Source organism: Chaetodon auriga, chromosome 2 (assembly GCF_051107435.1).
Source record: "Chaetodon auriga isolate fChaAug3 chromosome 2, fChaAug3.hap1, whole genome shotgun sequence".
NCBI classification, from domain to species: domain Eukaryota; kingdom Metazoa; phylum Chordata; class Actinopteri; order Chaetodontiformes; family Chaetodontidae; genus Chaetodon; species Chaetodon auriga.
The window spans coordinates 27,067,682-27,095,260 of NC_135075.1; the positions used below are offsets into that span (position 1 = coordinate 27,067,682).

General features: G+C 45.7%; 1 protein-coding gene across 7 annotated transcripts in view; it reads left to right on the forward strand.

The window, feature by feature from the left end:
• Positions 1 to 27,579, forward strand: part of chd6 (chromodomain helicase DNA binding protein 6) — an 83,861-nt gene that overhangs the window by 40,429 nt on the left and 15,853 nt on the right. For all 7 annotated transcript variants that reach the window (XM_076744675.1, XM_076744684.1, XM_076744693.1 and 4 more), the window contains exons 5-34: positions 1,047 to 1,200; positions 1,988 to 2,137; positions 3,028 to 3,093; positions 3,269 to 3,330; positions 5,098 to 5,215; positions 5,872 to 5,958; positions 6,096 to 6,233; positions 7,870 to 7,991; positions 9,148 to 9,391; positions 12,363 to 12,539; positions 12,995 to 13,138; positions 13,513 to 13,611; positions 14,480 to 14,636; positions 14,950 to 15,160; positions 15,397 to 15,592; positions 16,413 to 16,577; positions 16,730 to 16,909; positions 17,141 to 17,251; positions 17,963 to 18,165; positions 18,303 to 18,383; positions 18,541 to 18,659; positions 19,007 to 19,166; positions 19,668 to 19,757; positions 20,270 to 20,373; positions 20,548 to 20,677; positions 23,477 to 23,555; positions 24,549 to 24,606; positions 25,445 to 25,817; positions 26,268 to 26,476; positions 27,226 to 27,323. In XM_076744675.1, coding sequence (XP_076600790.1) covers positions 1,047 to 1,200; positions 1,988 to 2,137; positions 3,028 to 3,093; positions 3,269 to 3,330; positions 5,098 to 5,215; positions 5,872 to 5,958; positions 6,096 to 6,233; positions 7,870 to 7,991; positions 9,148 to 9,391; positions 12,363 to 12,539; positions 12,995 to 13,138; positions 13,513 to 13,611; positions 14,480 to 14,636; positions 14,950 to 15,160; positions 15,397 to 15,592; positions 16,413 to 16,577; positions 16,730 to 16,909; positions 17,141 to 17,251; positions 17,963 to 18,165; positions 18,303 to 18,383; positions 18,541 to 18,659; positions 19,007 to 19,166; positions 19,668 to 19,757; positions 20,270 to 20,373; positions 20,548 to 20,677; positions 23,477 to 23,555; positions 24,549 to 24,606; positions 25,445 to 25,817; positions 26,268 to 26,476; positions 27,226 to 27,323 — 4,285 coding nt within the window. The remainder of the gene's footprint in view (positions 1 to 1,046; positions 1,201 to 1,987; positions 2,138 to 3,027; positions 3,094 to 3,268; positions 3,331 to 5,097; positions 5,216 to 5,871; positions 5,959 to 6,095; positions 6,234 to 7,869; positions 7,992 to 9,147; positions 9,392 to 12,362; positions 12,540 to 12,994; positions 13,139 to 13,512; positions 13,612 to 14,479; positions 14,637 to 14,949; positions 15,161 to 15,396; positions 15,593 to 16,412; positions 16,578 to 16,729; positions 16,910 to 17,140; positions 17,252 to 17,962; positions 18,166 to 18,302; positions 18,384 to 18,540; positions 18,660 to 19,006; positions 19,167 to 19,667; positions 19,758 to 20,269; positions 20,374 to 20,547; positions 20,678 to 23,476; positions 23,556 to 24,548; positions 24,607 to 25,444; positions 25,818 to 26,267; positions 26,477 to 27,225; positions 27,324 to 27,579) is intronic.

The window sequence follows — 27,579 nt, forward strand, 5'->3', positions numbered from 1 at the left end:
TTGTGATCGCCTCAGAGGGACATGCCTATACTCATAGTATCAGGAGTTATGGTATGGTACCTAAGTTCACACCTTTTTGAAAGAGCGACAGCCAATGAGGAAACTCCCAGCACTCGATCGACCAATGGTGTAACTTCATCACTTCCTCAGGGATGGACTTTGACATTTATTGGGCCGACTGCTGCTTTGTTTTGGTCCAGCCAAACATTTGTTTTCAGGCATATGTGCTAATATAATATTAATATATCAAAATTCCTCTTTCTGTAAAATATATCTGACTAATCTTGACTTCAGGTCACGTGTACAGAAATCTTATCTGTCATTTACCCGTCATATAAATCTGCACTGTCCTCCATTAGCTCAGGGGTCAGAGGAGTGACTGGGTGGCGTCTTAGGTCAGACGTGTGTGTTTGGATATCAGCTGGTAAACCTTGCTCATACTTTCAGAAGTCCTCCAGCTCTTCATCAGTTAGACATCTACCTTCAAATCCCCGCTGTCACATCCACTTTCCAGCAATCAAATCCCCCAATGATTCAATCAGACGTCTCCCATAATTCCCACTCGGAGTATGTCACATAACCGAAGCTAAAGATGCTCTACCTGCTGTTTCGCCGTCTTTAAGAAAATTAGATTTCAGTTGATTTTGCCACAAGTATTGAAGTGTTTGATCACCTCTTCCATGGACGTCCTGTAAGCCAGCAGCTTTTTCATTCAGGTCCGCTGCTCTAATTTTCTGAACCAGTAAAACTGCCTGTTTTATTTTGGTCCAAAGCGTGCTCCGGTCTCATGGCCAGCATTTCACCAGCTGGTTCTTCTCAGTGATTGGCCAGCGGCTGTTCTTTGTCTTCATGATCAGGAAATAATAGTAGCTAGAGAGATTAGAACAAAGTGAGGATGGGAATCTTTGTGCCAGATATAACCGCCTCAACTAGGCCTTTACAAATCCTCAGGGAGCAGTAGAGTTTCCAGCCTCTGGCTCAGTGAGAAAACACTGCTGCAGGCTACTAGAGCTGTTAATTACTCATCAGAATTCCTCTCCTCCCAGAGATCCTGGCGCAGCGCCCGTGGAGAAGAAGAAGAAGGGAAAGAGGAGAAACCAGGAGCTGGCTGTCCAGGAGGGGGCGGAGAGTGACGACACTACCTCAATGTCAGCCCTCAACATGGCTGGAGAGGACAGCCAAGACCCCCTGGATAGCGCGGTGAGTGGACAGAAAGGCCGGACAGACGGTGGACACGCCAGCCTTCGTGGAATGACTGGTGGAAAATGATGTGTCGTTAAAGGTGGCCTGCCAATGTGTAATGATTGATTTGACAGCTGATATGCCTTTAATAATGTCCGTACGTCCCAGCATCCACAGAAGTTTGGACAAAACGCTGATACAGGATGCAAAACACCGACATTATGATTCCATCACATCCGCTGCATTGACAGTGTCGGCCATATTGTTTCTGAACACTTACTTACCAGGTGCTCTGCTGCCAAACGGCTCACCTGCACGTGCAGTCACAGGTATACTGTGCAGGAATTGTTGCTTATTGCTGTCTGCTGGTTTCTCTCGGTGCGTACTGGTCTGGCACCTGGTCGCTACCTTTTTATAAACTCCTGTCCTTACCTGCCTGCTGTCATTGGCTGGGAGCTACACACCAACTGCTCAAAGGTTTAAGCCCTGAATCATGAGCAGAAGGAGAGGAAAATACAGGCCGAGGGCAGGATCTGCAGATAAATACACAAATCCTGCTTAATATACCTCTGAAAAGATTATATAAAGTAGCTAAATGACAGCAAATTGAATTTCCTGTTACATTTTTTCCTTTTTTCCTCCCCTCACTTCCTTCCTCTCTCACACTTTCCTTGAATTACTTCCTCCATATCTCCACTTCTGGATCATCTTCCTAACTCTCCTCTATTCCTTCTCCATCTTTACTCCTCCTGTCTTCTCTCACCTTCCTCTCACCTTCCTCTCTCCTTTTCTCTCTATTCTTTAGAAGCGCCGTTCGGGACGTCAGGTCAAGAGGAGGAAGTATAACGAGGATTTGGACTTTAAGGTGGTGGACGATGATGGAGAGACCATCGCGGTTCTTGGAGCCGGTCGCATCTCGGCGCTGAACGCCACGGCGCTGGCATGGCAGGCTGAGGTGAGGAAGTCTCTTCTCGACTCCTTTTTTCTCTCCTGATGTCAGTTTCTTTCGCTGCGGCTCGCTGCTTCGTCTTCATTGTAAAATGCACAGGTAATATGATCATAACCCAGGCATTGAATAGTCTGTCGCCCACGGTTGATGTGTTGATGGTGACGATGTTCTTCGTGTAAAATCGTTTCTGTCTGTCAAATCTCCTCCAAACCTTTTGTCGACACGTCTGAAGAAGCTGACAGCCAAATACTCGCCGTCTCTGCTGTAGTGTTTGACAGCAGAACATCTTTGCTTCATGTAAACGGCGCCACTATTGGAATTTGGTCGATGAAACGCCAAACAGATGCGTAATGATAATAATAATGAACTTTATTTGTATAACACCTCTCATACAAGACACGCAGCTCAAAGTGCTTCACATGCAAAAGACCGAACGGACATGAAACAGGCATAGAAAATTAATGTGAATCAGATAAAGCTGAGGATGAATATAGAAGTGTTAAAGGTCTCCAAACACTCTCATTCCTTTCATGCAGCTTTGACAGCGAAGGTAGTCTGATACAATAGAAGAATCCAAACTTGATGAAGGTTATAATGTTCAGTTTTTGTCGATAAAGTGGCTTTGATTGAATTTGGTGGTTGTTTTGGAGGCTGCGGATTACGCTGGTATCGTTGATATAGACATGCACAAATGGTTACCTCTCAGTCTGATGCATCATTTAATAATTATTGGCAAGATTTTTGTGTGATCCACATTTGAAATGCTGTGAGGACCTTCGGTGGATGCTCTGCTTTGATCGAAGTCTTCATCACTTTGCTGCTGCGCAAACACAAACTCTGTGAACTGGCCTTCGCACTCGCAGGCTGCTAATCTTTTCTGTCTGTCTGTCCCTCAGGAGCCACCTGAGGACGAGGCCAACATCATTGAGAAAATTCTGTCTGTCAGAATAGTGAAGAAAGAGGTGAGGAAGAAGAGCACACACGCACACACACACACAATTTCGTGAATGAATTAAATATTTCTGGCGGATTATGAATGTATTATGTTGTTTGTTTCCCCCTCATTCTGAAAGCTGCTCTCCTGCTGCTCTCCATGTATTTGTTTGTCCTTCACTTCGTCTCTCTCTTCCTCCCCAGACTTCATCATCAGAGGACCAGGCGGAGGAAACGGAGGAGTTTTATGTCAAGTACAGAAATTTGTGAGTCCCTCTTCATCGTTTATGTACCGTTCACACGCCGGCGTCAGACATTAAGCTGTTGTAATTGCATCGTCTGATCAGGTGCGCCAGGCTGGGGGTGTTTTATCCACCACAATTACATACTGTGCACGATGCAGGCGGAGTATTAGAGCTACCTGTCAGTGTAATGCAATCCAATACAAGACCACCATTAACTCCAGAATCCAGATATGACCAGAATTGGATCAGTGTCTGATGAATCAGGTGCATACCAATGTCGGATTAGACTCTGCATTGAAAGATGTGTAACGCTGAAGGATGATCAGGTGAGCTGGGCCTCTGCTGCTTAGAGGCTGGCCGATCAGGCTGTGGATGTTCTGTGCGGCTTCCAGGTGTGAACGTGTGTGAACAGGGTGTGAACGGTGAGGGCAATGTACCAATCCAGCAGCTTGCCTTGAGACTTTGCACAGACACTTACTCTACCCAGAGGATGAACTCCTCTGACTTTGGTGATCCCCTCACCTTTCCTGTAGCGCCACCAGCAGGCTGACGTTTGTGCTTCAGAGGGAAATGTCTTGACAGCTTTTAGATGGATTGCCATGTAATTTAGCCCTGCATGTTTTTGGACTGTTGGTTAAAACTGAAGCTCCTGAAGGAAACCCATGTGATCACAGGGGCTGCGCTCCATTCGACCATGCTGGCGTGCTCGTTGTTACTTACCAATAATCAAAGAAAGGTCTGAAAGCCGTCCTGGGTGCCGCCCTGCACATGAGAGGCGTTTAAAGTCAGCCTCATGATTGATGGGAAATATTTAAGGAGCGCCTTGCATTTGTTTGAGCTGCTTAGTTAATAGTTTTTATGACACTGATTTCTCTGGGGGAAGTTGTCTTTGCACACATGGGCTGTGTTTGAGCAGCGGTCTATTCTCCAGAGTCAGTAAAATGCTTCTTAGCAGTCGCTGTTGAGGGAGCGCAGAGTTTTTCATCCTCTCACCGAAACTCAGCTCTTCCAGCCAGTCTGAGGATCTCAGGAGACCTTCGTGTTTGTTCCGGCACTTTGTATCTTTAAGAAAGGACCTACACAGATACCGTCATTATTAGGATCGTAATTTATTCTCAGGGGTGATGAATAAAACATAGTTTGCTTGAGTTGAACCAGACAGAATGGTTGTGAAGGCCTTACTTTTCCATGACTTTATTGAGAATAATGTATTCACAAATTATAAAGTTACAGAAAAGTGCCCAAAGTATAATATTTGGAGTGTAAAAATTACCATTATACATAATGCATTATCAAATGCATAAGTAGTTTGCATTGGAAGTTTAGTAGCTGCATGGTGCACTTTACCCTGAACACTGCGCTGACATTCAGATTTCATATAGACGTTATGGACTGCAGCCATAGTAACATTATTTGTTCAGCTTCTTTCACATCGACCGGTGACAGAGTGAGTGATTCTTCTCTGCTCTGTGAGATTCAGTGATGTATGGATGCATGACGATAGGATCTGTAGGAGACAGTGGAGGCAGCACCATCGTCTCTCCCGCTTGTCTAAAATCTGCACTTTCTGTCTGTTTTATGGCTCCAAATCTCAAATCAAATTCATTTGTTTTGCTTGTGTCTCGTCAGCCCGTCGCCTTTCCGTGCATGATTGTACTTTGATCCACTAAATGCCACGTCAGGCTCGACCTGTTCATTAAACTAGCAGCACTTAGGGTGAAAAATGGCCGACGGGCAAACAGTATGCTTCGCAAAATGAAAGCCGTGTTGATTCTTTTGTTATTTTAGTTCCTACCTTCACTGCAAGTGGGCCACTCTGGAAGAGCTGGAGAAAGATCCCAGAATCCACCAGAAGATCAAACGCTTCAGGACCAAACAGGCCCAGATGAAACACCTGTTCACTGAGGTAGCATCCACCGCCGTTCCTTGTCCTTATCCTCTGTTCAGGTCTGGATCTTCTCCTTTAAGTCGAGCTGGACAAGCTTGTATTAATAATCTACTGAAGCTGTTACTGAAGCCATTTTGTCCATCGCAAAGTGATGAAGAACAAGGTAAATGTGATTACTTCAGGTGTGTAATGAGTTCACAGCACATTCATCCAGAGCTCCTGCGAAGTGTTCAAAGTGCCATAAAGGTCAGCGGCAACAGCTTGACGTAGAGGCATAATTTGCTTCTTACTGTGTGATTTTAACTTGGTGGTGGTGAACCTGGTCAGGCTCCACCGTTGGCCTCCATCAAGTCTTTTCAGAACAAATGTGAAGAGGTAGAAAAGAAGCACCTCTGTCCGTTCTGCAAGAATCAGCAGCGTTTATGGAAGATGTGGCTCCAATATTGAGAAATGTCAACTTCATTTTATTTATGTAGGTCAGTGTTTCCCACAGAACGACAGTGGAAGAACACTGTTCTACTTCTCCATCACCTTACTTTAGAGTTTACTTCAGCTCTTCCTCTCCAGCTCTTCTCTGCTGACTTTCCAGACTGTGACCCCTGACCCGATTAATAATGAATAATCAGTGATCTGTTGTTGTCTCTCTTCCCATCTCTCTTTGTCCCTGTTTTCAGCCTGATGAGGACTTATTTAATCCAGACTATGTAGAGGTGGACAGAGTGCTGGAGGTGGCTGTTACCACAGACACTGAGACTGGAGAGGTAAGTAGACAGACGCTCTCTCAGCGGTGTTTGTCTGCTTTGAAAGCAGTTATTTACTGAAGGTCCTCAGTGTGGTGGTACACTCCTCGTCCTCTGACACACACACACACACCATGTTTTTCTGCATGATGTTGTAGGAGGTGACCCATTACCTCGTTAAGTGGTGCAGTCTGTCATACGAGGAGGCGACGTGGGAGCTGCAGGAGGACTTGGACCCAGAGAAGATCAAAGAGTTTGAGGAGATCCAGAAACTGCCGGCTGACCTCAGGCACATGGTGAGCAGACACATGATACAGGAGAAGTGAAAGTGGGATTTTAAAAAAAAATGTCGGTCAGGTCTTTAAAATTAAAGGGCGAACATGTTCAAGGAGGACGGGCAGATCGTGGCACAGTATATGTTTTAATAAGTACTGTAGAGATAAAGTTGTGGGTGTTACAGACCAGCAGGCCTGTCTCTAACGTGGACCCCAGATACGATCAGTCTGACTTCAGTTTGGCTTCGTGATTCGGCGTGACGTCTTGTTCGTGTTCGCCCGTCTCTGTTTGTTTTGCTCTGACTCGTCCTCAGCGGCTGACATAATCATCCCGTCTGTGTCGCTGTCAGTCAACACAGACGCTGCAGCGCTGTTTGCTTGGAGCAGCTAAGCTAACATTTTCCATGTAAATTGAAGAAACGTGCTGATTTATGACTTCTTATTTCTTTAAGTGGATGTTTAGGGCTGCGTCTGTTCTGTCCGCGCTGCTTGTCATTTTTGTGGCGGTTCTCTGGCTCTGCAGCAGAAGGATGACGCCGTTGTTCTTAATAGGCTCTAAGCTCTGATTGGCGCAGACCTTCAGTGTGATAGGATATGGAGATGTGGGCGATGATTCAGATGTCTGGAACCAAACTATCTTAGATAAATAGTGAGCAAAAACATTTATGTTTTGAGTTTAGGTTGGTGGGCAGATGAAAGAAAAAGGGAAGCTGCACAACAACACGACAACATTGCGGCTTCGCGTTTCATCTCCAGCTTTTCTGCCCACATCTCTTCAACCACTTTGCCTCAAATTCACCGTCTTGGCCTTGTTTTGTTTTTTCAGCGCTAATGAGTGCAAACGCAATCAGTGCTGCGATGTTTTCTTTCGTCTCGTACTGCAGTTCTGCACCATCGGGTCAGCTTCTGTGTTTGTTTTTGGAGGTGACACTGAGGTTTTTGAAAATCCTCCCAATCAAATCCATGTAAAACATCACAGCCCTCTCCACGTCTGTGCTGCCCTGCTCAGTGTGGGCATCACAGTGAGGCCCAGACAACAAAGCAGAGGCCATTTAATGTGAGCAGAACTGATGTATTTTGTGCAAGTCATGGGTATCCTGACCAGGCTGACAGCACATTTACTTTGCTGGATGCTGAACACAAAATTGCTGCTTAAATATCACCAATTTTCTCATCTCTCTGCACTCCAGGAAGATAAGACCTGAGCAAATTATTCTTGCTTTTTAGCCATTATTCATTTCAAAACTAGTATTCTCACTTATTTCGCCCTGGCAGCAACAACAACTTATTTTATTATTTGTCCATTCAACAAATCAGACTGAGTCCTCCGTCATCTTTAGAAATTGGGACAACTCATTTATCTCCTTTCTGAATTACCAGGGGAACCAGATAGTTTTTTATGTAATCTCCTGTTTGTGTTGGATAAACTGTAGCGTGAATGATCACATTCAGAGAAAGAAAACTTGGACTAAAGGGTTGCTCCTAATCACGGTTTGATATCATCCAACAGAAACCTGATAGATGGCAGCAACACTCGCCAGCTGCATTTAGTTTGGTTGTTATTACTGAAATTGAAATGGTACGTTGACTGTGTGTGTGTGTGTGTGTGTGTGTGTGTGTGTGTGTGTGTGTGTGTGTGTGTGTCTCTCTCTCACAGGAGCGTCCTCCTCCAGAGAAGTGGCAGAAGTTGGAGCGCTCCAGAGATTACCGCAATGGAAACCAGCTCAGAGAATACCAGTTAGAGGGAATGAACTGGTTGCTGTTTAACTGGTACAACAGGTGAGCGCTGCACACAGACGCTGGAACCAGTCGAAGCCTTTTCATTGGTTGAGGTTTAAGCGGTGTGAAATTTGCATCACTGACCAAAGTTACGATGTGGTTTAGAAAGAACAACACGCTGTGAACAGTCACTGACCATCAAATCCGTCCTCTGACCACAAATAAACGGACATTAATGTCAAAAACCACCATAAACATCATGAGAAATGCAACTAAACGCAAACACTTCAGCTAGATGAACTTTACGGCGGCGACGTGAACTTTCACAGCGGTTTTAACACTTCGCTCGGGTCGGACAGTAACTTTTTATGAACGCCAGTTAACTTCACTGCCTGCTGTGTTTCATATTTTAAGATGAGCAACAGCAGTCTGATAGGAACACCTGTAAACACTGATAAAGAGTCAGACTCCGTCTCCTCTGGCAGATTATCATGTCTGAGATACGTCTTAAAGCAACACCACCAAATACAGTCAAAGCTGTGGTCGGAGTCTTTTAAAGGAACAACACTCACATGTCCATACGTGCACTGAAAGAGCTAACACGAGGCGTCAGCAGTCTGAGGGACAATAACAATAACAGCACATGAAGAGGACTTTTCTCTGTGTTCAGTATGTACAGGAGACACAAGTCAGACCCACAAAACTATGCACGTATGAGTACTCAGGATTTTTGTCGGTGTCGCTGTCAGTCAGCACAGAAGCTGCAGCACCGTTTGCTAACGTTTGCCATCTAAATTGAATAAATGTGCAGATTTCTAACTGGACTTTAAGCTAGCTGTACCGTTTCATCTGTCGAGATCTTACCAGCACTCACATACCATCATTAACAGACTGAAAAAAAGGCCAAAGTTGATTAATCTGTGTTTGAGTGTTGACCTAAACTCATGAACACATCACAGAAAGTCTCAGTGTGACATGCTTGGACAGAATATCTGCAGAAAAAAAAGCATTTTAATAAGGAACATTGTTCTTAAAACTTTGTTCATGCCTCAAGATGCAGAGTTCATGTGAATATCAGCAATTTGTTATGAGAGGGCTAATATGTTTACACAGATAATGCATTAATTAGCTTAATTAGTCTGCTAATTAGCATAAACAGCATGTATTTGCTGTATTTTAAGGATTGCTCTCTCACCGTTTTTCTTCTTCTCTCTAGAAAAAACTGCATACTGGCGGATGAGATGGGGTTGGGAAAGACCATCCAGTCCATCACCTTTCTGTATGAGATCTTCAACATGGGGATCCGCGGCCCCTTCCTCATCATCGCCCCCCTGTCCACCATCACCAACTGGGAGAGGGAGTTTCGCACGTGGACGCACATGAACGTCATCGTGTACCACGGCTCTCAGATCAGCCGGCAGATGATCCTGCAGTACGAGATGTTTTACAGAGACCCACAGGTGATGTTTGAAGTCTTCATCGGTCTGAGGGCAGCAGTCGCCGCCCGAATCGATTAAAGGTTGATTCATTAGTTTTACATTTTAGAATGTGAGGATTTCTGTTGGGAGGACAAACATGCAGTATGAAGACACCCCCTTCGGCTCCGACAGATGAATGAATCGTGAAAATAATGGTTGGTTTCATCCCATGCTGACTTCAGTTTTACCTTTTGGTGAACCCACACTCATGCAAACCTGCCTTGTTTGTTCCTGCTGTAACGAGTAATTAGTGGAGAGTTTGGAAATCCAGCAAACCTCTGGAGGAACTGGCGCAGACTCTTTTCATTCAGTGTTGTTCAGGTTCATCCGGAGGAGTGACGTCTGTGGTGTTCGCTGAGAATCGAGTTCACTGCAGAGTTGAAATGTCTTGTGGCTGTGCTGCACGTTGGCTTACGTTGTTGTCTTCTGATTACTGATTAAGACAAACCCCTGGAGAGACAGCATGAAGGTCTGTTGTCTCTGCAGTCTGCAGAGCGCAGGGAGGATGTTGGAGTTAGAGGTGGAAAACAGGAAGGTCACAGAAGCAGGCAGAGACGGCACAGCTGCATGTGCAGCCCTGATTCTAGAGAGACGACGTGTAAACATAAATAACAACAGAATGCAGTCATTTCTAAACAAACTGCTTACTGAAGGTTTCCTGAAGTGTCTCTGAGTCCATGTGTTCATCTCCTTCATCCAATCATGTGTTCACAAAGTGGTGAACCTCACTTGTGAGCGACTGAGCCTTTCCAGGACGCCCCTTTCATACCCAGTCATGATGCAATCACCTGTTTACCTGTGGAATGATCCAAACAGGTGTTTTTGGAGCGTTCCACACCTTCCCCAGTCTTTAGTTGCTCCTGTCTTGCTGCATCAGATTCACAATAAGCAGATATTTGTGTTTGTGCTGCTTTCAGTTGAGTTTATGTAAAAAATAGATTGATCACGTTCTGTTCATGTTTTACTCAGCCTCCCGCTGTTGTGACATTGGGGTTGTAGGAAAAGGAAAGAGAACTAAACCTTCCTGCACAGTTGCTCTTTTAATAAGCTCCAGCTCTTTAAGTCTCAGGTACTGACTCATAAAACCTGATATTCACTGTTCAAAATGTTCACTTTGACTCCATAGAACACTTGACAAACACCTCATGTTCAGCCGATGTTTGTGTTATTACGATGCATCTTTCAAGTCGATTAAGTTGCTTAAGTTGAGGTCGCTCACAGAAGAAGATATTACCCGCTTGCCTTTTACCCTGCTGTGAGTCAAAACGCCCGTGAGGTTTGAATATTCATGGGATGATAAAGGACTTGTTGGTGCAGATCATCTTCAGTCTGATTTCTGGATATCTGTCAAGCCAAATGAATGTGATTCTTCCTCCGTATCTCTTATATTCTCACTCTGCTGCTGCGTCCTCTGCAGCACGCTTCACACATTAGAGACAGTGTATTGATTTAAGAACTAGTTCCTCTTTATTTCCTTTAAGCTTACACATGCAGTGAAGAAGGTGACTGCTGGAGATTCATTGAATTACACTGTCAATGTTTAGATTCATTTTAATCAGTGCGTGTGCTGGTAATAGAGCGCTGTCCACCTCGTGATCATTAGCTGTGTTTTCGTCCTCCGTCCTCATGATGTGAAGATGATTCTTCAGGTTTAAGATCATCCTCAGGGTCTTACCCTGTCTCCTTCGCTCTCTCCGTGGTGGAGACTTTTGCCGTGTGTTTAATCTGGTGGATGTGACACACATCCGGAGGACATTCGTCATCTCTCTCTCTCTTTCTCATTGACCTCATTTTCCCTTGACCTCGCTCTCCCTGCAGGGTGGCTCCATATCTGCCGTGAAGCGATCAGAATCTTGTTTCAGCCGTGTAGTTATTTAGAATGACCCGCTCCTCCTGTTTAATTCACTCTGGTATAAATATTCACAGCGTCACAGGGCTCTTATTGCTGCATGAGTCTCAGATGAATACAGTTACCATCACCTTACTATATGCAGCTAATGGTTCTGAATTTGACTTTCTGCAGATATCCAAGGGGAGTGAGTATTCATTTTGGACACGCCTGATAAATTCATCAGTTCAGCATTTTGGAGGCATTTAGTGCTTTTGTTGGAAGGTTGAAAGTGAAGGAAGAGTGAGTCGTGACGTGTAATGAAGGGCCTTGATTCCATCCTGAACGCCCAGAAATCATCTTTTAAAGTTCCTCTTCAGGCTTTGATCAAACTCCTGAAAACTCATCTCTGCTCATCACAATTACATATTCACAAGTCCTTTGCATGAGTAAAATCCCTTCATGCCTCACACTGGCTTAGATGTAACCCAGGCCCTCATGTAGCATGCATGGACATACTGTGCACAGTCCACACCTCTGTCTCCACCCACCCCTCCGCCTGCCGCTTCGACTCTGCTCGTCAGACATCAGCAGCTTCGCTATCTGACACACTGTTCTGAGTAACGTTTGCTTTTTTCATCCGTCAACACCTCCCAGCCATATAAAAGTCCTGCCTCATCATGTGGCAGGCTAACGCTGGCTAGCTTTGGCTAGCACACTGCAGATTTGTTTGTACTCAGTGAACTTGTAAAACAGGAGAAAATTAGCTCATCGCACCTGCTGTGTGCGCACGATGAATGGATGTTACTCTGGAAAAAGGCTTCTGCAGGCGCCAGTTTGGCTCAAGGATTTTCAGATGATACATGAAGGTTCACCATTTTTTTTCTTTTCGCAACTTTGCAACTTCTCCTCTGATCCTCTGGTCTTGATTCACCCCACAAGTTGACAGGTTTGGTTCCTTCTGGTCTGTGTGAAACTGTGGTGGTCTGAATCTAAGTTTGTGGTCTGCTGCAGGTCCAAGGTGGAAATGCTGTTTATTTCTGAGCATATATGGAATGTGAACAAGGTGAAAAGCTTGCTTTTCATTGGAGGGGGTCTTTAAACATACCGTCCTCTCACCTGCAGGGTAACACTATCCCGGGTGTGCTGAAGTTCCACGGGGTGATCACCACCTTCGAGATGATCATGGCCGACTGTCCCGAGCTGAAGAAGCTCCACTGGCGCTGCGTGGTGATCGACGAAGCCCACCGGCTGAAAAACAGGAACTGCAAACTGCTGGAGGGTCTCAAACTCATGAACCTGGTCAGTCAGTCTGTGTGTGTGTGTGTGTGTGTGTGTGTGTGTGTGTGTGTTTGTGTGTGTGTGTGTGTGTGTGTGTGTGTGTGTACAGTAGCTGTAAGAATTTGCCTATTTTTGTCCAGAATCATGAAATTCTCATCAGTAGCTGTTATCTTACGTCACTGTTCGTTTTGTGGTGAGTAATTAATTAATGAGAGCCAGCAGTGTGTGCAGCCTTACTTATCCTCCTATACCTGCCCGCCTTTCACACTTGCGCACTGTTATTGGTACATCTATCTCTTTCAATTCAGTCGTCTCTCTTAAATCTCCCCCCGTCTCTCCTCCTCTCTCGTTGGAAGGATTGTTTTAATGAACCCATCGGCTCGTTTTGCAGTTCGGTTTGAAGAAATGTTATTGGAAGCAGCACGTTCTATGTGGTCATTCATGTTTTTAATTTGTTCCTGTCCATGCTCTAACAGGAGCACAAGGTTCTGCTGACAGGAACGCCTCTGCAGAACTCAGTGGAGGAGTTGTTCAGCCTGTTGAATTTCCTGGAGCCGCTGCAGTTCCCTTCAGAAAGCACCTTCCTGGAAGAATTTGGAGACCTCAAAACAGATGAGCAGGTGTGTAGAGACGAGCGTTCGTAGATGCTGCATGCAGTCGATCTTAGGCTGAAGCCAGGCCATGCCTCAGTGTGGGGGGACTTTTGCTTTGAAAAGCAGCTTCAGGAAGTGGAGCTGTTTGTTTCAAATGCATCCTAACAGCTCTTCTCTCACACTCGCCCTCCTCCTTCAGTGTGCTGTGTCGTTTGGGATCAGCTGTGTTTTGTTTCCTCTCGTTTCTTTTCTTTTCTCACAGTAAAAATGTATTTGAGGCAGAAAAAATGCTCGCAGTGTGGACGTGAAGAGAAGGGACGATGCTCGACTCGTTATGAGAGGAGAATAAAATATGTGTGTAACGTTCACATTCACGCCTCCTCCTGCGTTCTCTCCGACAGGTGAAGAAGCTTCAGGCCATTTTGAAGCCCATGATGTTGAGGAGACTGAAGGACGATGTAGAAAAAAACCTGGCGCCTAAAGAAGAGACCATCATAGAGGTGTGTGTGTGTTTGTGTTTGTGTGTGTGTGTGTGTGTGCGTGTGTGCTTGCGTGCCTGCGTGTGTGTATTTGTACAGTTTCTGTGTTTAACACAAACTTGTTTCCAGTGCTTGAAAGAACGTTGTGTGCCACTTCCTTCTGTTTTGGCTCAATCAGTCATGTAATATCACAACAAAAAAGGGGGTTTCAAATCATATCGTTCAGAATAATGTCAGTATAATTTTAAGTATGATGAAAAGAAATTCATATTGTTATAATGACGGTATTCTGACTTGTTGATGTAATGACATGATGTCATACTGTTACGCACAGCAACAACAAGCATGCCGGCTCCAGGGTGGAGGAGCCGGTTCCAAAAAGGGGAGCAGCTACAGATCAAATGTACAACAGACCACAGTAATATGTAAGAAGCACAGGAAGACTGTAACAACAAAAGAGGCAATAGAGCAAACTTATTTCAACACCTCAAGCAGAGGCAGAGGAGAGCTCAACAGTTATTGTGAGACAAACTATCCTGCATATTCGCCGCGTTTGTTTCCTCTGGTCGGCCAAACAGATGCAGGTTTGGTGAATTAGACCCTCTAAGAGTGCTCGTAGGTGTGACCTCGAACGTGTCCGTCTGTCTGTGTGGGTGTGTTTGTGTAGGCCTGTGACGGACTGTCAGTGTTCCTAAACGGGATAATTGGTGAATGCAACAGATGAACGGTTTCAGTGTTGTCTAATATTCTGCTTTGAAGATAAAATCACAGCCTGATGTGCGGTTAATTGTGCTGGGCAAACACTCGCTGGAGGAAACATAACAGCACGACCGTTAGCACACCGTTAGCCTGTGTGCTAACTTTTGTCCTCCTGGTGGCGTCCCTGCAGGTGGAGCTGACCAACATTCAGAAGAAATACTACCGAGCCATCTTAGAGAAGAACTTCTCCTTCCTGTCCAAAGGAGCAAACCAGCACAACATGCCCAACCTCATTAACACCATGATGGAGCTCCGCAAGTGCTGCAACCACCCCTACCTGATCACAGGTGAGAGAGCACACACACACACACACACACACACAGTCTGCCTCACACACTTTAACACAAAAACAGTCATTGACCTTGTTCTCTCCTGGTTGTAAGTGCACCTTTAATAACACAGAAGTTAAAATTAGCTGTTTATCTAACGTATAATTACACAGCACATCAGTAATGTGTTTAACAGCAGGCAGTCAACAGCAAACAAAGTGAGAAATAAAAACTGCCTAAACCGATGAACTGGAAAAACATCCTGAAAGCTGGAATGAATTCTAATCATCTGCACGTCTTAAAGTGAAGCCTCACCTCTCTTTTCTTTCAGGAGCGGAGGAGAAGATTCTGGAAAGCTTCAGGAAGAGCCACAGTCCGGACGCCCTGGACTTCCAGCTGCAGGCCATGATCCAGGCAGCCGGTAAACTGGTGCTGATCGACAAGCTGCTGCCCAAACTGCTGGCCGGGGGACACAAAGTCCTCGTCTTCTCCCAGATGGTCCGCTGTCTGGACATCCTGGAGGACTACCTCATACAGAGACGGTGAGCGGGGAGAGCAGGGTGGGGTGGGGAGGGTGGAGGTAAGAGTGGGAAAGTATAAAGGAAGGAAGGGAATAATAGTAAAGGAAGTGTGGAAGGAGGAAGGGAAAGACAGAAGAGGAGAGACGGAGCATGCAGAGGTTTAGGAGAGATGAATGAAGAACATTAGGCAGAGGAGAGACGGAAAGATTAGACATTAATTCATTGTAGAAATCAATGCATTTGTATGTTTTCTCCAGCTACACGTACGAGCGCATTGACGGTCGTGTGCGAGGGAACCTGCGGCAGGCGGCCATCGACAGGTTCTGCAAGCCGGACTCAGACCGCTTCGTTTTCCTGCTGTGCACCAGAGCCGGAGGGCTGGGAATCAACCTGACGGCCGCAGATACCTGCATCATCTTCGACTCGGACTGGAACCCCCAGAACGACCTGCAGGTGGGCGGAGGCCAGATGGGTGGATGATGTTAGCTTCGTCAGTGTGCTGTGTTTCTGCTGAAGAGACCTGAAGACACACGTCTGTGGTTCAAACCGTTGAGGAGTAATGACGCTCTAAAGACAGCGCGATGTGTGGGATCATGTAAGATCCAGCGGCTCTCGGAGGATTAAACAACTTAAACTGCGCTGTCAAAGCGTAGATCCTCTGTCTCAGTAACGCTCTCTGTTCACCGCTGCTACTCGTCTTAGCTGCTTAATGGTTGCTGGCGTTTATGATGCCTTTTGGGATTGCAGCAGTTGACAAAATGCGTGCTTCAAAGACGACTTGAATAATGAAGTGAGCACGCCGTGTTACCTGCCTCTGCGGGTACGAAGCTTTCCCACAGTTTGATGGATGTTTCCATTTCTTGAACACTCAAAATGCATTTCTAAAAGTGTCAAATGGCACCTGGCAGATTTTGTCTCTGTCGTTCTTTCTAACCTGTTAAATATGAAGTATGTTTTAATTTATTGTCCTTGCAGTGGATTTATTCTGCCGAGTGTGCAGCCTAATATTTCTTATCAGTCACTGTGATTAAACTTCCTGATCAATGGATGTTTGGTCGTGTTTCTTTATACATTTTCAAGAGAAATTAAAGTTGTTGATGATCCTTATGGCCAATATCAAATAGAGCTCATTATTACTGTTATTAATTAGAACTTTTATTATTTTTGTCACATCAAGTTTTAGTTGTTGTCAGCTTTCCTCCTGAATCCGACAGGAAGCACACTAACAATGCACTCTTGTCATGTCTCTCATCTTTTTCCTGACCCACTGCAGGCCCAGGCACGCTGCCACCGGATTGGCCAGAGCAAAGCGGTGAAGGTCTACAGGCTGATCACCAGGAACTCATACGAGAGGGAAATGTTTGACAAGGCCAGTCTGAAGCTGGGGTTGGACAAAGCCGTCCTCCAAGACATCAACCGCAAAGGAAGCCTCAACGGGGTGAGAGATTACTTCTTATTGGAGTATTATGACATAAGATTGTTGGAGGTGCACTTTTCTTCAGGGATGTGGTGTCACAATTTACAAGCTGTATGTGGATTAGGGATAAAAAGATCTTGAATTCTGACCTGCCTGGCTGTTTGTGGCTGCAGGTGCAGCAGCTTTCTAAGCTAGAAGTGGAGGATTTGTTGAAAAAAGGCGCCTACGGAGCGCTAATGGACGAGGAAGACGAGGGCTCCAAGTTCTGCGAGGAAGACATCGATCAGATACTTCAGAGACGAACTCAGACCATCACCATCCAGTCTGAAGGGAAAGGGTCCACGTTCGCGAAGGTACGGGTCCTTAAACATGGAGCAGAGCTTCACCATCTCTGTTGTTGATGAAGACAATGACGACACTAACACTGATGTCTTTTTTTAGCGTGCTCCCTCTGAGATGAGACCGTGTAAAAATATGTCTCAAATTACATTCAGTGTGAGCCATCTGTCTTAGTGAAGGCCTTACATTGACTTCAAACATCAGATCTGACTGTTAGTTGCGTCTTTCTGCTTTTCTGTCCTCAGGCCAGTTTCATCTCATCCGGTAACAGAACGGACATTTCTCTGGACGACCCCAACTTCTGGCAGAAATGGGCCAAGATCGCTGAGGTGGAGATCGACTCCAAATCCGAGAAGGTACAGAGAGACGAGGAGAACAGATTTAAGCATGAACGCAGGAGAGGAGGAAAGGAACAAGAAGAAGGGGCAGGAAAGGAGAGGATGGCGCAGAAAGAGAGGAGAGAGGGTGTGAAGGAAGTGACAGAAGGGAGCAAAGACAGGCGGACAGTGAAGGGAGAAACAGGAGAAAGAGGAAGAGCAAAAGAGGTGAAACCACTGAAGAGGAGATGAACGTCCATCATGCGAAGGAAAGAAGGTAGAAAGAGTAGAGGAGGAGTACTGGAGGAGTGGATGGAGAGAGTGAGATGAAGGACAGCAGGAGTTAAAGTATTTCTGTTCATTTCCTTTTCCCTCTCCTCTCCTCTCCTCTCCTCTCCTCTCCTCTCTTCCCCTCCTCCCTCCTTAACAGATGGACCACCTTAATGAACGAAGCAGATTGCACACTGAGCTCTGCTACTGTCTTCATACCTTGTGTGCGTGTGTGTGCGTGCGCGTGTGTGCGTGTGCACGTGTATCGTGCCTTGAATCCTTAATAATTGCCCCCCCCGGTGAACAGAAATAATGTGCATGTGGGTGTCTTTGTCTCTCCTCAGGACTGCCCCTCCTCTGAGGAGAGGCGGAGGATGAAAGCTCTGACAGATCTCTCCTCACCTGCTTCATCTCGTTACTACAAAGTCGGTCTTAATGCTCGTTTCCCTCACCCAGACTCCATTCTCCTCTCTGATGCAGGAGTCCTTGGTGATCGACACGCCTCGGGTGAGGAAGCAGACCCGTCACTACAACTCCTTCGAGGATGACGAGCTGATGGAGTTCTCAGAGCTGGACAGCGACTCGGAGGAGCGGCCGTGTCGGACTCGCCGCCTGGGCGAACGCAGCCGGCGGTACCTCCGTGCTGAATGCTTCCGGGTTGAGAAGAACCTGCTGATCTTTGGGTAATTTATACATATTAACACATCAGACCAGCAAGCAGCTTCACTGGAATTAGCAGAAAGCAGCACAGAGAGATATTTCCTTTTCTAAGTAGCCGGAGGGCATTTCCATCACACTAATCCTCAGCGTATCTTTCCAGGTGGGGTCGGTGGAAGGACATCTTGAACCACGGTCGGTTTAAATGGCACCTGGCAGAGAGAGACATGGAGGTGATCTGCCGGTGAGGAAGTCTTTCTATATAATTTCACCCGACAGAAAGTCTGAAATGTCCAGAGTGATTTACAGGGAGTGTAACAGTGAAAGACAACCGTCCAGACACCAGCTGTGTCTGCCGCTGAATGAAGGTCATGTGAAGATGTATTTTTTTTGCTGTGCAGGGCTCTGCTGGTTTACTGCCTGAGACACTACAAAGGTGACGACAAGATCAAGAGCTTCATCTGGGATCTGATCTCACCCACCAAGGAAGGCCAGGACCAGGCGCTGCTCAATCACTCTGGTTAGCATTTCATCGTTAACTCGCACTGTAATGTTAGCTTTGAGGAAGAGAACTCCACAGATTCAGAATCGATGCAGCAGAACAAGAGACGTTGTCTTCTTTTATTCCACACTTTCTTCTTTCTTGTCAAAGCTGAGATTTGGTTGTGATAGTAGCAGCTAAAGTAGCCTTGAAATGCTAGCTGCTGTCATTTTTCAGACTTGTCACAGCTCCCTCTGGAGCCACCAAACACTTTATACACCCGCTTTTTCATATAACACCTAATCAGACTTTGATGTCTGTAAAAGATTCATTGACTTTCATCGTCATGTTCATCGTAATGTTCTTCCTCCCGCCGTGCTCGTCAGGTCTTTCAGCTCCGGTTCCTCGGGGTCGGAAGGGGAAGAAGCTGAAGAATCAGCTCAACGTTCCTGAGGTGAAGAACGCCGACTGGCTGGTCCACTGTAACCCTGAGGTGGTGCTGCAGGATGAGAGCTACAAGAAACACCTCAAACAACACTGCAACAAGTCAGTTTACAAATCCTTTCACTCGGTTCAATTAACAGGAAGCAGCAGCAGCCTGTTACTGTGCAACCTTGAGCTTTTCCCAGAGAAACAGCTTGACCAAACTGTCAGGTTTGTAGATGAAATGATGCAGGTGTTTGGTTGTGCTGTTTATGAGCTGCAGAACAACAGCTTCTAGAAACACTACAATCAGCGCTGTAGGTCATTTTATGTATTTGACCTGTAAACAATCATTTGTAGCTGCTTGTAAAGCAGAGGTGCTTTAAGACAACACAGCAGCACAGCACGAGAACAGAAGCAGAGCTGTGTGCTTGTTAAATGTTTGCTCTTTTTATGAAGTTTGTACTCCTTAATATCAGCCTGTGTGGCCTGGTGAGAGCAAAGCGTGTTGACAGAAGGACTCAGAAACAATAACAACCAATAAGACGGTTTAAGGAGTAATTCAAGCAGTCTGAAGAAGCAGACGCTGAGTGCAGCCCCCTCTCTCCCCCTTCCTCTCCACAGGGTGCTGCTGAGGGTGCGGATGTTGTACTACCTGAAGGTGGAGGTTTTGGGCGAGGCTGCCAATCAAGCTCTAGAGGGAATACCTGCCAGGTACGGAGTATGGATGGGTCGTGATTTACGAATTTTGGAATAGTCATCACATCATAACGTCTGGCTACCATCTTCCTCAGCTGAGCGTGCCAGAGTAAACAAACCAGTGCAGTAAGACAGGCAAAGCTAGCTGTTAGCATATACATACAGAAGCTACACACAGTGGATTGAGAGTGAAGCACTCTCACTGCATGTGTGCGTCATGTCCTTCATCTGGTACCTGCTGAGCAGAGCTTCAGTTTGACCACAGCTGGCTGATTTGCTGATGAACTGTACTGACACAGAGGAGATTCAAGAAATGATTCATGGATTCGCTGAATGTTTTCTGCTTGTTTACAGTAAACTGAAAGCGTTGAGATGAGACTCAGAGTTCTTCGACACTCTGTCAAAATGCCGTCTGACACATTTCTGATTCTGACTGAGTGTTTGTGTTATCGGTACGCCGGGGTGTCCTGACGTGACACTGACAGCACTGATCGATTGTTCGCGTGTGTGTCTGTTCGTGTCGACAGTAAACTTGAGGTGTCGCTACCCGACATTGACTACATAGAGATTCCAGCCTCGTGGTGGGACGCCGACGCTGACAAGTCTCTCCTCATAGGAGTCCACAAACACGGTGAGGGTTTTCATGAGCACAGCGGCTTATTTTTTCATTGGGGTTTAAAGATAATTCAGTGGCACAAATGTGGCGTCTGTTATTTATGTATGTGTGGTGCATAGTGGCCCCAGTGTGTGTGTGCACTCTGTGTTTTAACGAGGTGTGTGTCTATCAATGTGTGTCGTTGATCAGGCTACGAGCGGTACAACGCCATGCGTGCAGATGCAGACCTGTGCTTCCTGGAGAGAGTGGGGATGCCAGACGTCACAGCGCTGTCCGCCGAGCAGGGCGGAGGGGAGGGGGTCCCCGACATGACTGACAGGTGCTCACACGTGCAAGCACACGCACACACACAGGTTTATAAGGTAATTTGAGATTTGAGAAAACTTAAAAGTACTTAAAAGTAAAGTGTAAATAAGAGAGAGGGAACACATACAAAATGCAAAACTCCACTGTGTGTTTATGTGTCGTAAGCCAGACTTTGGCATCATGTCAGCTGATATTGTGTTCTTTCGGTGCATATTCCAGATTTTCAGTTAGATTAGCACAAACTACAGTATCTTCATTCATGGAGCTCCAGTTAGTCGCGTGTCCACAATTCAGCTTCTCCGCAGATCTTCAGCAGGAGCCTCTTCCTCCTTCCACCAGTCGTCGCCTCCTTCACTCTCAGTAGTAGCGTTCACAGCAGGAGCCAACACTGGTGCGAAAAACACATCCTGTCCTCTCTGATGCCACGTTTGTTCTTGTCGGCACTGATACCTCCCCGCCCACACACCTGCTTTACATACTGAGTGCGAAGAGCAAGATTATGAACACATTGAAATTCAAATATACACGCAGAGGGTGACATCAGGCTGCTAATTATGTCGATAGCGAGCAGATCATGTTGTAATGATCGCTTGAAATGGGGCAAGAGATACATTTCTATAGATATCAGACTGACACACACACACAGGCACAGCTGCAGGTGTGTTTCCATAAAGTATTTCATTTTTGCCCTAACCAACCACAGAACTCTAAACGGCGTGTGGTTTGTCCTCATACGAGCTGTGAAACCGTCCTCACAAGTCATTTTTCTGGTAGTGTCACTGTACTTACGAGTCTTGCAAGAAGAAGCTATATGAGCCAGAGAGGAATAATTGACAGGGAGAAAGAAGAAAGCGAAAACGCGGCGTGGGAAATGTATTTTCTGGGTGCTGCTGCTCCGGCTGACAGCAGAGCTATGAGGACGAGGCGCACAGGAAGCTTTGATCCTCTTCCTGAAGGTAATTGAAGTCATCATTCGCTTTGTTGCCTGTTCAACCTGAAGCTGTTCCCAGCTGAGCACAGCGACCGAGTGGCAGAAGACCTTCTACTCTCAAAATGTTCACTCGGCAGGCTTCCTGCACAGGTTTCAAACGAGACGGGAAAAAATGAACAAATACACAGGAGGGAGACATTAAGGACGAATGTTTGCGCACAGAGGTTGTGTTACAGTAAATATAAAACCTTAAAACCTTAAAACATAAAGCGTTGCACTTTGCTGCCATTGGAGCGTTCGCCTCCTTCACAATCCACAGAGGGCGCAGGAAACAAACATGATGTTTACGAAGCTTAAAGGTTTCTGCATTTGGACACGGAGATTTTGTGCAAACTCGAGTTGTAGAAGGACTTTCAAAAGTATGTAAATATCCAGAATACAGGTAGAATAAGTAATACCACTAGTACCAGCTATCTTGAAGTGACCATGTTTGGATGTGAGGGTGGAGCTGGGGAAGAGCGAGGGCTAAGTTATCTGTTAGCGCTAACACCAGCTAGCTAGCTTGGTTAGCAAGCTGCATCCATCATATTAACTGCAATATTGATTGGGATGCTAATTTTGGCTAGCTAAAAACAGACTTAAAACAGAGTGTGTTGTAGTGCAGCTGAATGCTGAATGAGACTGTAGGTGACCAGGATGTTACAGGTTACTTTCATGAACTCATTAGGAAAATGTTTACCGAGGTCAGAAATCAAGTGAGAAGTAGGATCATTTTCCACCCGTGGAGTCGCCCCCTGCTGACCTTGACAAAGAATGCAGTTTTTTAAGGCTCTGGCTTTATTTTTCAGTCCACGTCCACCTCAGTGATACCGTCTGTGCTCACAGCTGACCTTTAAAGGGGAACTCCAGTGATTCAGTGCTGCACCTTGTAAAGTTTGGAGAGTCAGGAGAGACAGATTAAACAGATTAACAGTTGAAGCAGCGGAGACAGATGTCCTGATTATAGTATATTAAACAAATTTTAACGAACTAAGAGTTTTGATCCTGGGAATGAACATTTCTCCGGGATGAGGAGCAGTGAGGAGGAGCTTTGTTAGATTTTTTCCCTTTTAACGTCTCTCCAGCAAGTTTAGTTTGTGTCTTAAACTGTGAAAAAGTCTAAACACGTTCAGCTGTGTGCTTTGGTCCACTCAGTATAAAGATGTTAGCAGGACCAGCCTGGTTACAGGAGCAATAGATGACCAGAGAGACCAACAGAGGCCAACTTCAACCTAATCTGTGTCCAGACTGTGACAGTGTTGTTGGTCATGAATCTCCCACAGCTGGAAAGTACATGCAGTTCAGTTATTATGTGTTTACACGCATTAACAAAGGCTGTGCTCACACTCCTCTCTTCTTCTTCAGTTCTGGTAAGTCGTTCTGTTCATAAGGCAGAAGAACGTGGAGGCTGCCATCTTCAGCGGCTTCGTTAAAAACTTCTCCTCTTTGCATTTTTAATCATTTTTCGGTGCTTCGGGACAGTTTTACTCCATGTGTCTTTTCAGAGATAATACCAGCTGAATGGTGTACCCTCTTGTGTCGTGTTCAATCTGTTTTCTGATCACATTTCTGACAGGTTGTACTCTGACAGGCTCTTTGTTGTATCTCTGCATCGTTAACAGCTCATCTCGGTCTGTGTCGTCTTGTGCTTTCTGTGCTCTGACGTGTTTTATCTCCACTCAGACATCAGTGAAGCCCCGTTTGTCACTGAGCGTTTACGCCGTTGAGCTCTCTCCTTACATGTGTAGCCCTCAGTCGTACTCCTGTGGAGCTCAGCAGGACATCATCTGCGTCATTCAAGCTTCTTTTTTTTTTGCTCTTGTCTGTTGTTTCTTTTGTCAGTGTTTGCAAAGCCGAGGAGGTGAAGGACGACGCCGAAAGCAAAGCTGATGGAGGTGAAGACAGAGACGAGAGCAGCAAGGTGAGGAAGAAGTTCTCCTGAGACGCGACATTAGCGTTTTAAAAGATCTGGCTTTAATTCTCTCTTCTTCTCACTCAGCAAACGACCTGAGACTCACTTTATTCCTTCATGGACACTTTACTTACGCACCTCACAGTAGTCTCTTTAGATAAAACGTCTAATTTTGTGTGGCGATAGTTCAGCTTGCCTCTGGGGGTTGATGGGAAACAGAAGAGTGTGGCCTCTAGGTACTGTAAAAGCAGTTGTCTGCAGTAAAAGATGCATCTTGATAATAACACTTTTAATACCAGAATAGATGACGTGTAAAATATAATCTCTGCTTTCTTTTTTATGGCATATTTTATTAGGTTTTTTGTGTTTTTTCAAACTTCTGCAACACTTCAGTCTTAATCTGCAGCTAACACAGTAAGAACTTACCTGAAACCTCCTGCTAGACTTAGTTAAATCATCGCAAAAGGTGAAATTGCTGCTTTTGGATATCTGAGATGCAACATACGAAATCAAATATGAAACATACAAGTGACAAATGCTGCAGAAATAATCCTAAACATGAATTTCACAGATGTTTTCTACTTCAGGATCATTTTCAAACCAAACAAACAAACTAATAAGTTGAAGTTTCCTCTCAGTTTGAGACACTAATGATAAATGTGGTGTGTCTTTAGTTGGAAGTCGTAGGGATGGGCCGTAATTCAATCTGATTGTTTTTCTCTGGAATCATTTCTCTGTGACATCAGATCAAAGCGGATTATTGCATTTCAGAATTCTCTGCTCCACTTTGATTAGTCCAAGGAAATTTTACACATTGGAAATTTTGGATTTTACACCTTTGAGAACGTTTGTGATGTGTGATTTTTGTACATATTTGCCATAAATTGATTGTAGCCATGGTCCCACTCTGCGGTATCTGGTGTGATGTGTCAGAGTTGTGGGTTGGAAATCCTCACTTGTGTTTCTGTTATTCTAATATTTGTGTGTGTCTTTGATTCGCAGGGCGAGGAAACCTGCTCCAGCACAGACACCTCAGACAAACCCGACAGCACAGGTGCAGGTGAGACCCTCTGAACCTTTACGTAAACGTATTAGTTCATATCAAGAAGCTCAAACACAGAGAAGCATCTTTACAGTAAAGATCACGCGTAAATCCAGACAGATAGCTGTGTGATGTCGCAGCATTTGCAGGCAATTTAAGCTCATCTGATGGAATCATTTCATGTGGTAATGTTAATTTTTCTCTAATGAGTCACACATCCCTTTAGACAACATGGTAGAGCTTCTCTCCACCTCGTTTCCCCCTCGGTTCAGTGCAGGGGGGGCCGTCCCACGATGGTCCTTACTGTATCTAGACCCATTCTCACCTTTAGTGTCCAGCACAGAGCACGGGGTGATCCGGCCTGTGAAATGAGCTTTGATAGTCTTAATGGTGCTGGCTGTCTCAGTGGGTACATTTAATGAACATCTAATTGTTGAATAGCACTCTGGAGAAAGATGGAAAGACATAGACTCTTGGACACAAATACACAGCTACCTGCTGTCCTGGTGGACATAGGAAATATTTTTGTAGCATTGAGAACAGGCAGGGACACATACAGGCGGAGTATTCCGGGAAAGCTCCAGTAAGAGTTTACATTTTACAAGAACGACCTCAGGGCTCACAGCTATCAGAGACCAAAGTACTGCTTTGATCCTTTTTTTTGGCATTTTCCAGCTCATAAACTCTGTGTTTGCAGTGAGAAGTTAGTCTTTTATATGAAGTACGTGTCCAAATTCTGTGTTTTCATAAGACAAACCTCTCACATGCGTCTTCTTGGCAAATTAAGCATATAATAATATATATAATAATGAGACACTGAGTAGTAATGTTCTGAGAAACCGTCTTTTCCCCATAGACTCCCAGATGTCAGCTGACTTGTGCGCCCAGGATGGAACGTTGGTCACCACGACGACGACGGGAACGGGGACCGGGGTGGCGGCTCTGCACGTCGTCCAGGCCCGGCCCCTCTGGCCCACCGGCCCGGCCCTGACGGCGCGTTTACGGCGCCTGATCACTGCCTACCAGCGCTTCACGCTGCGCCGCGAGCCGCTGCTCAGGCACGACTTCCTGCTTCACGACGGCCTCGTCGCGATGGGGATCGGAGGAGCCGGAGCCGCCCACGGTCATCACGCCGGTGGGCCGCTGCAGTGGCAGCTGGGCGAAGAGCTGCGGCGGTGCTCTGTGGTCGCCACCGAGCCTGATCCCCTGTTTCTGGAGTGGCAGAGGAGGTAACAACGCTCTGCTATCAGAATCAGCTGATACCAAGTTTTATCGCTGGGACTTTTGGGTCTGCGTCTCTGGTCTTTTATCCTGCAACCACATGGATTCATACTGTCTAACTCATGCCAGTCGATAGTGGTCAGCTCTGTTTTTCATCTTAAGAGACACTTTGAAGGACAGACAGCAAAAATGTATTGAAAAACACTTTGTTTGTTGCAGATCTAAATATGTAAAGACTGTGTTTGAAGCTACAAATACTCAACTCTACTTAAATCTAGTTTTTTAAATGTAAAAACCCTCCTGCAGAATCTTAAGCTGGCAGGTTGTGTTCATCTCTAGGATGCATCTGTTTGTGCTTCTTAAACATCCTTCATATAAATCTGAAGCATTTTCTGCACATTGTCCGCGTCCTTGAGTCTCAATATGATCAGCCTTTGTCCTCCTCCGTCACGTTTAAGGTGGACTCGTCGAGAACAAGCAGATTTTTACCGCACTGTGTCGTCATTCGGAGTGGTGTACGATCCCGAGAGGAAAGCCTTCGACTGGTCCCAGTTCAGAGCGCTGGCCCGACTGGAGAGGAAGACGGACGAGAGTTTGGAGAGATACTTCAACTCCTTTGTCAACATGTGCAGGACAGCCTGCAAGCTGCCTCCAAGGAAGGAAGAAGGTATTTTGTATGATCTCTCACACACACACACACGCTCGGACATGTGTTATTTAACCCTGGCAGCTCGGGTTTGACAGAGACATCATCTCCCTCCTGGGGGAACATTACTGACCCCTGCTGGTGGGAGGGTTCATTTGATCGTCACTGACAGTTCAGTTACAGTTCAGCAGTCATCTTTATGTATTTAGCCCAGTATCACAAATCACAAATTTCCCTCAAAGGGGCCCCTGAATCTGTACAGCATATGACACCCTCTGTCTCTCAGAGCCTCCATTCAGACGAGGACAAACTGCCCAGAAAAGCCTTTAACGGGGAAAAAAGGGAAGAAGCCTCAGAAAGAGCAACAGAGGAGGCATCCGTCTCCCGGGATGGACAGACATGCAACAAATGTCGTGTGTACAGAATAGATCAAACCAAGGCAGTTTCATTTATATTGAGCCATAGCAGAAGTTATCTCAAGGGGCTTTTCGTATAGACTCGTTATAAGATACAGAGACCCAACAATTCCCACCACGAGGAAGCACTTGGCAGCAGTGGAGAGGAAAAGCTCCCTTTCATCAGGCAGAAACCAGGACCAGGACCATCTGCCTTGACTGGTTTGGTTTAGAGAGGCAGAACATGCAGATGCAAAATGCAAGTTCCACATTGAGGATGACAGTTATAGTTTAAATAATTTTAGCAGCATCATCATAAATGTGACCTCTCAGATTCATCTCTCACACCTCCCTCACCTGCCTCGTCTCTTCCAGGCCTGGTGGATCCAGCTGTGTTCGTTGAGCCTCTGACAGAAGAGAGAGCCGCCCGGACGTTATACCGCATCGAGCTGCTGCGAAAGATCAGAGAGCAGGTGGGCCGAGCTTCATCACTAACGCTGCTTTTCGCTGCTGCAGCTCAAAGTTTGCTTCAAGAATCGTTTCTAACACAACGGTTGTTTTGGTGGAGTTCCCGTCAGGGCATTGATGGATGCATAAATGAACCTGATTCATCACTCCTGACTTCTTATCTGCAGCATTTGATCAATGTGTTGTGTGTCAGAAATGGCTCCCTGCTTCTGGCGTCATAAATAAAAGTCTGGTGGAGATAGACACCCATTAATCTGACTG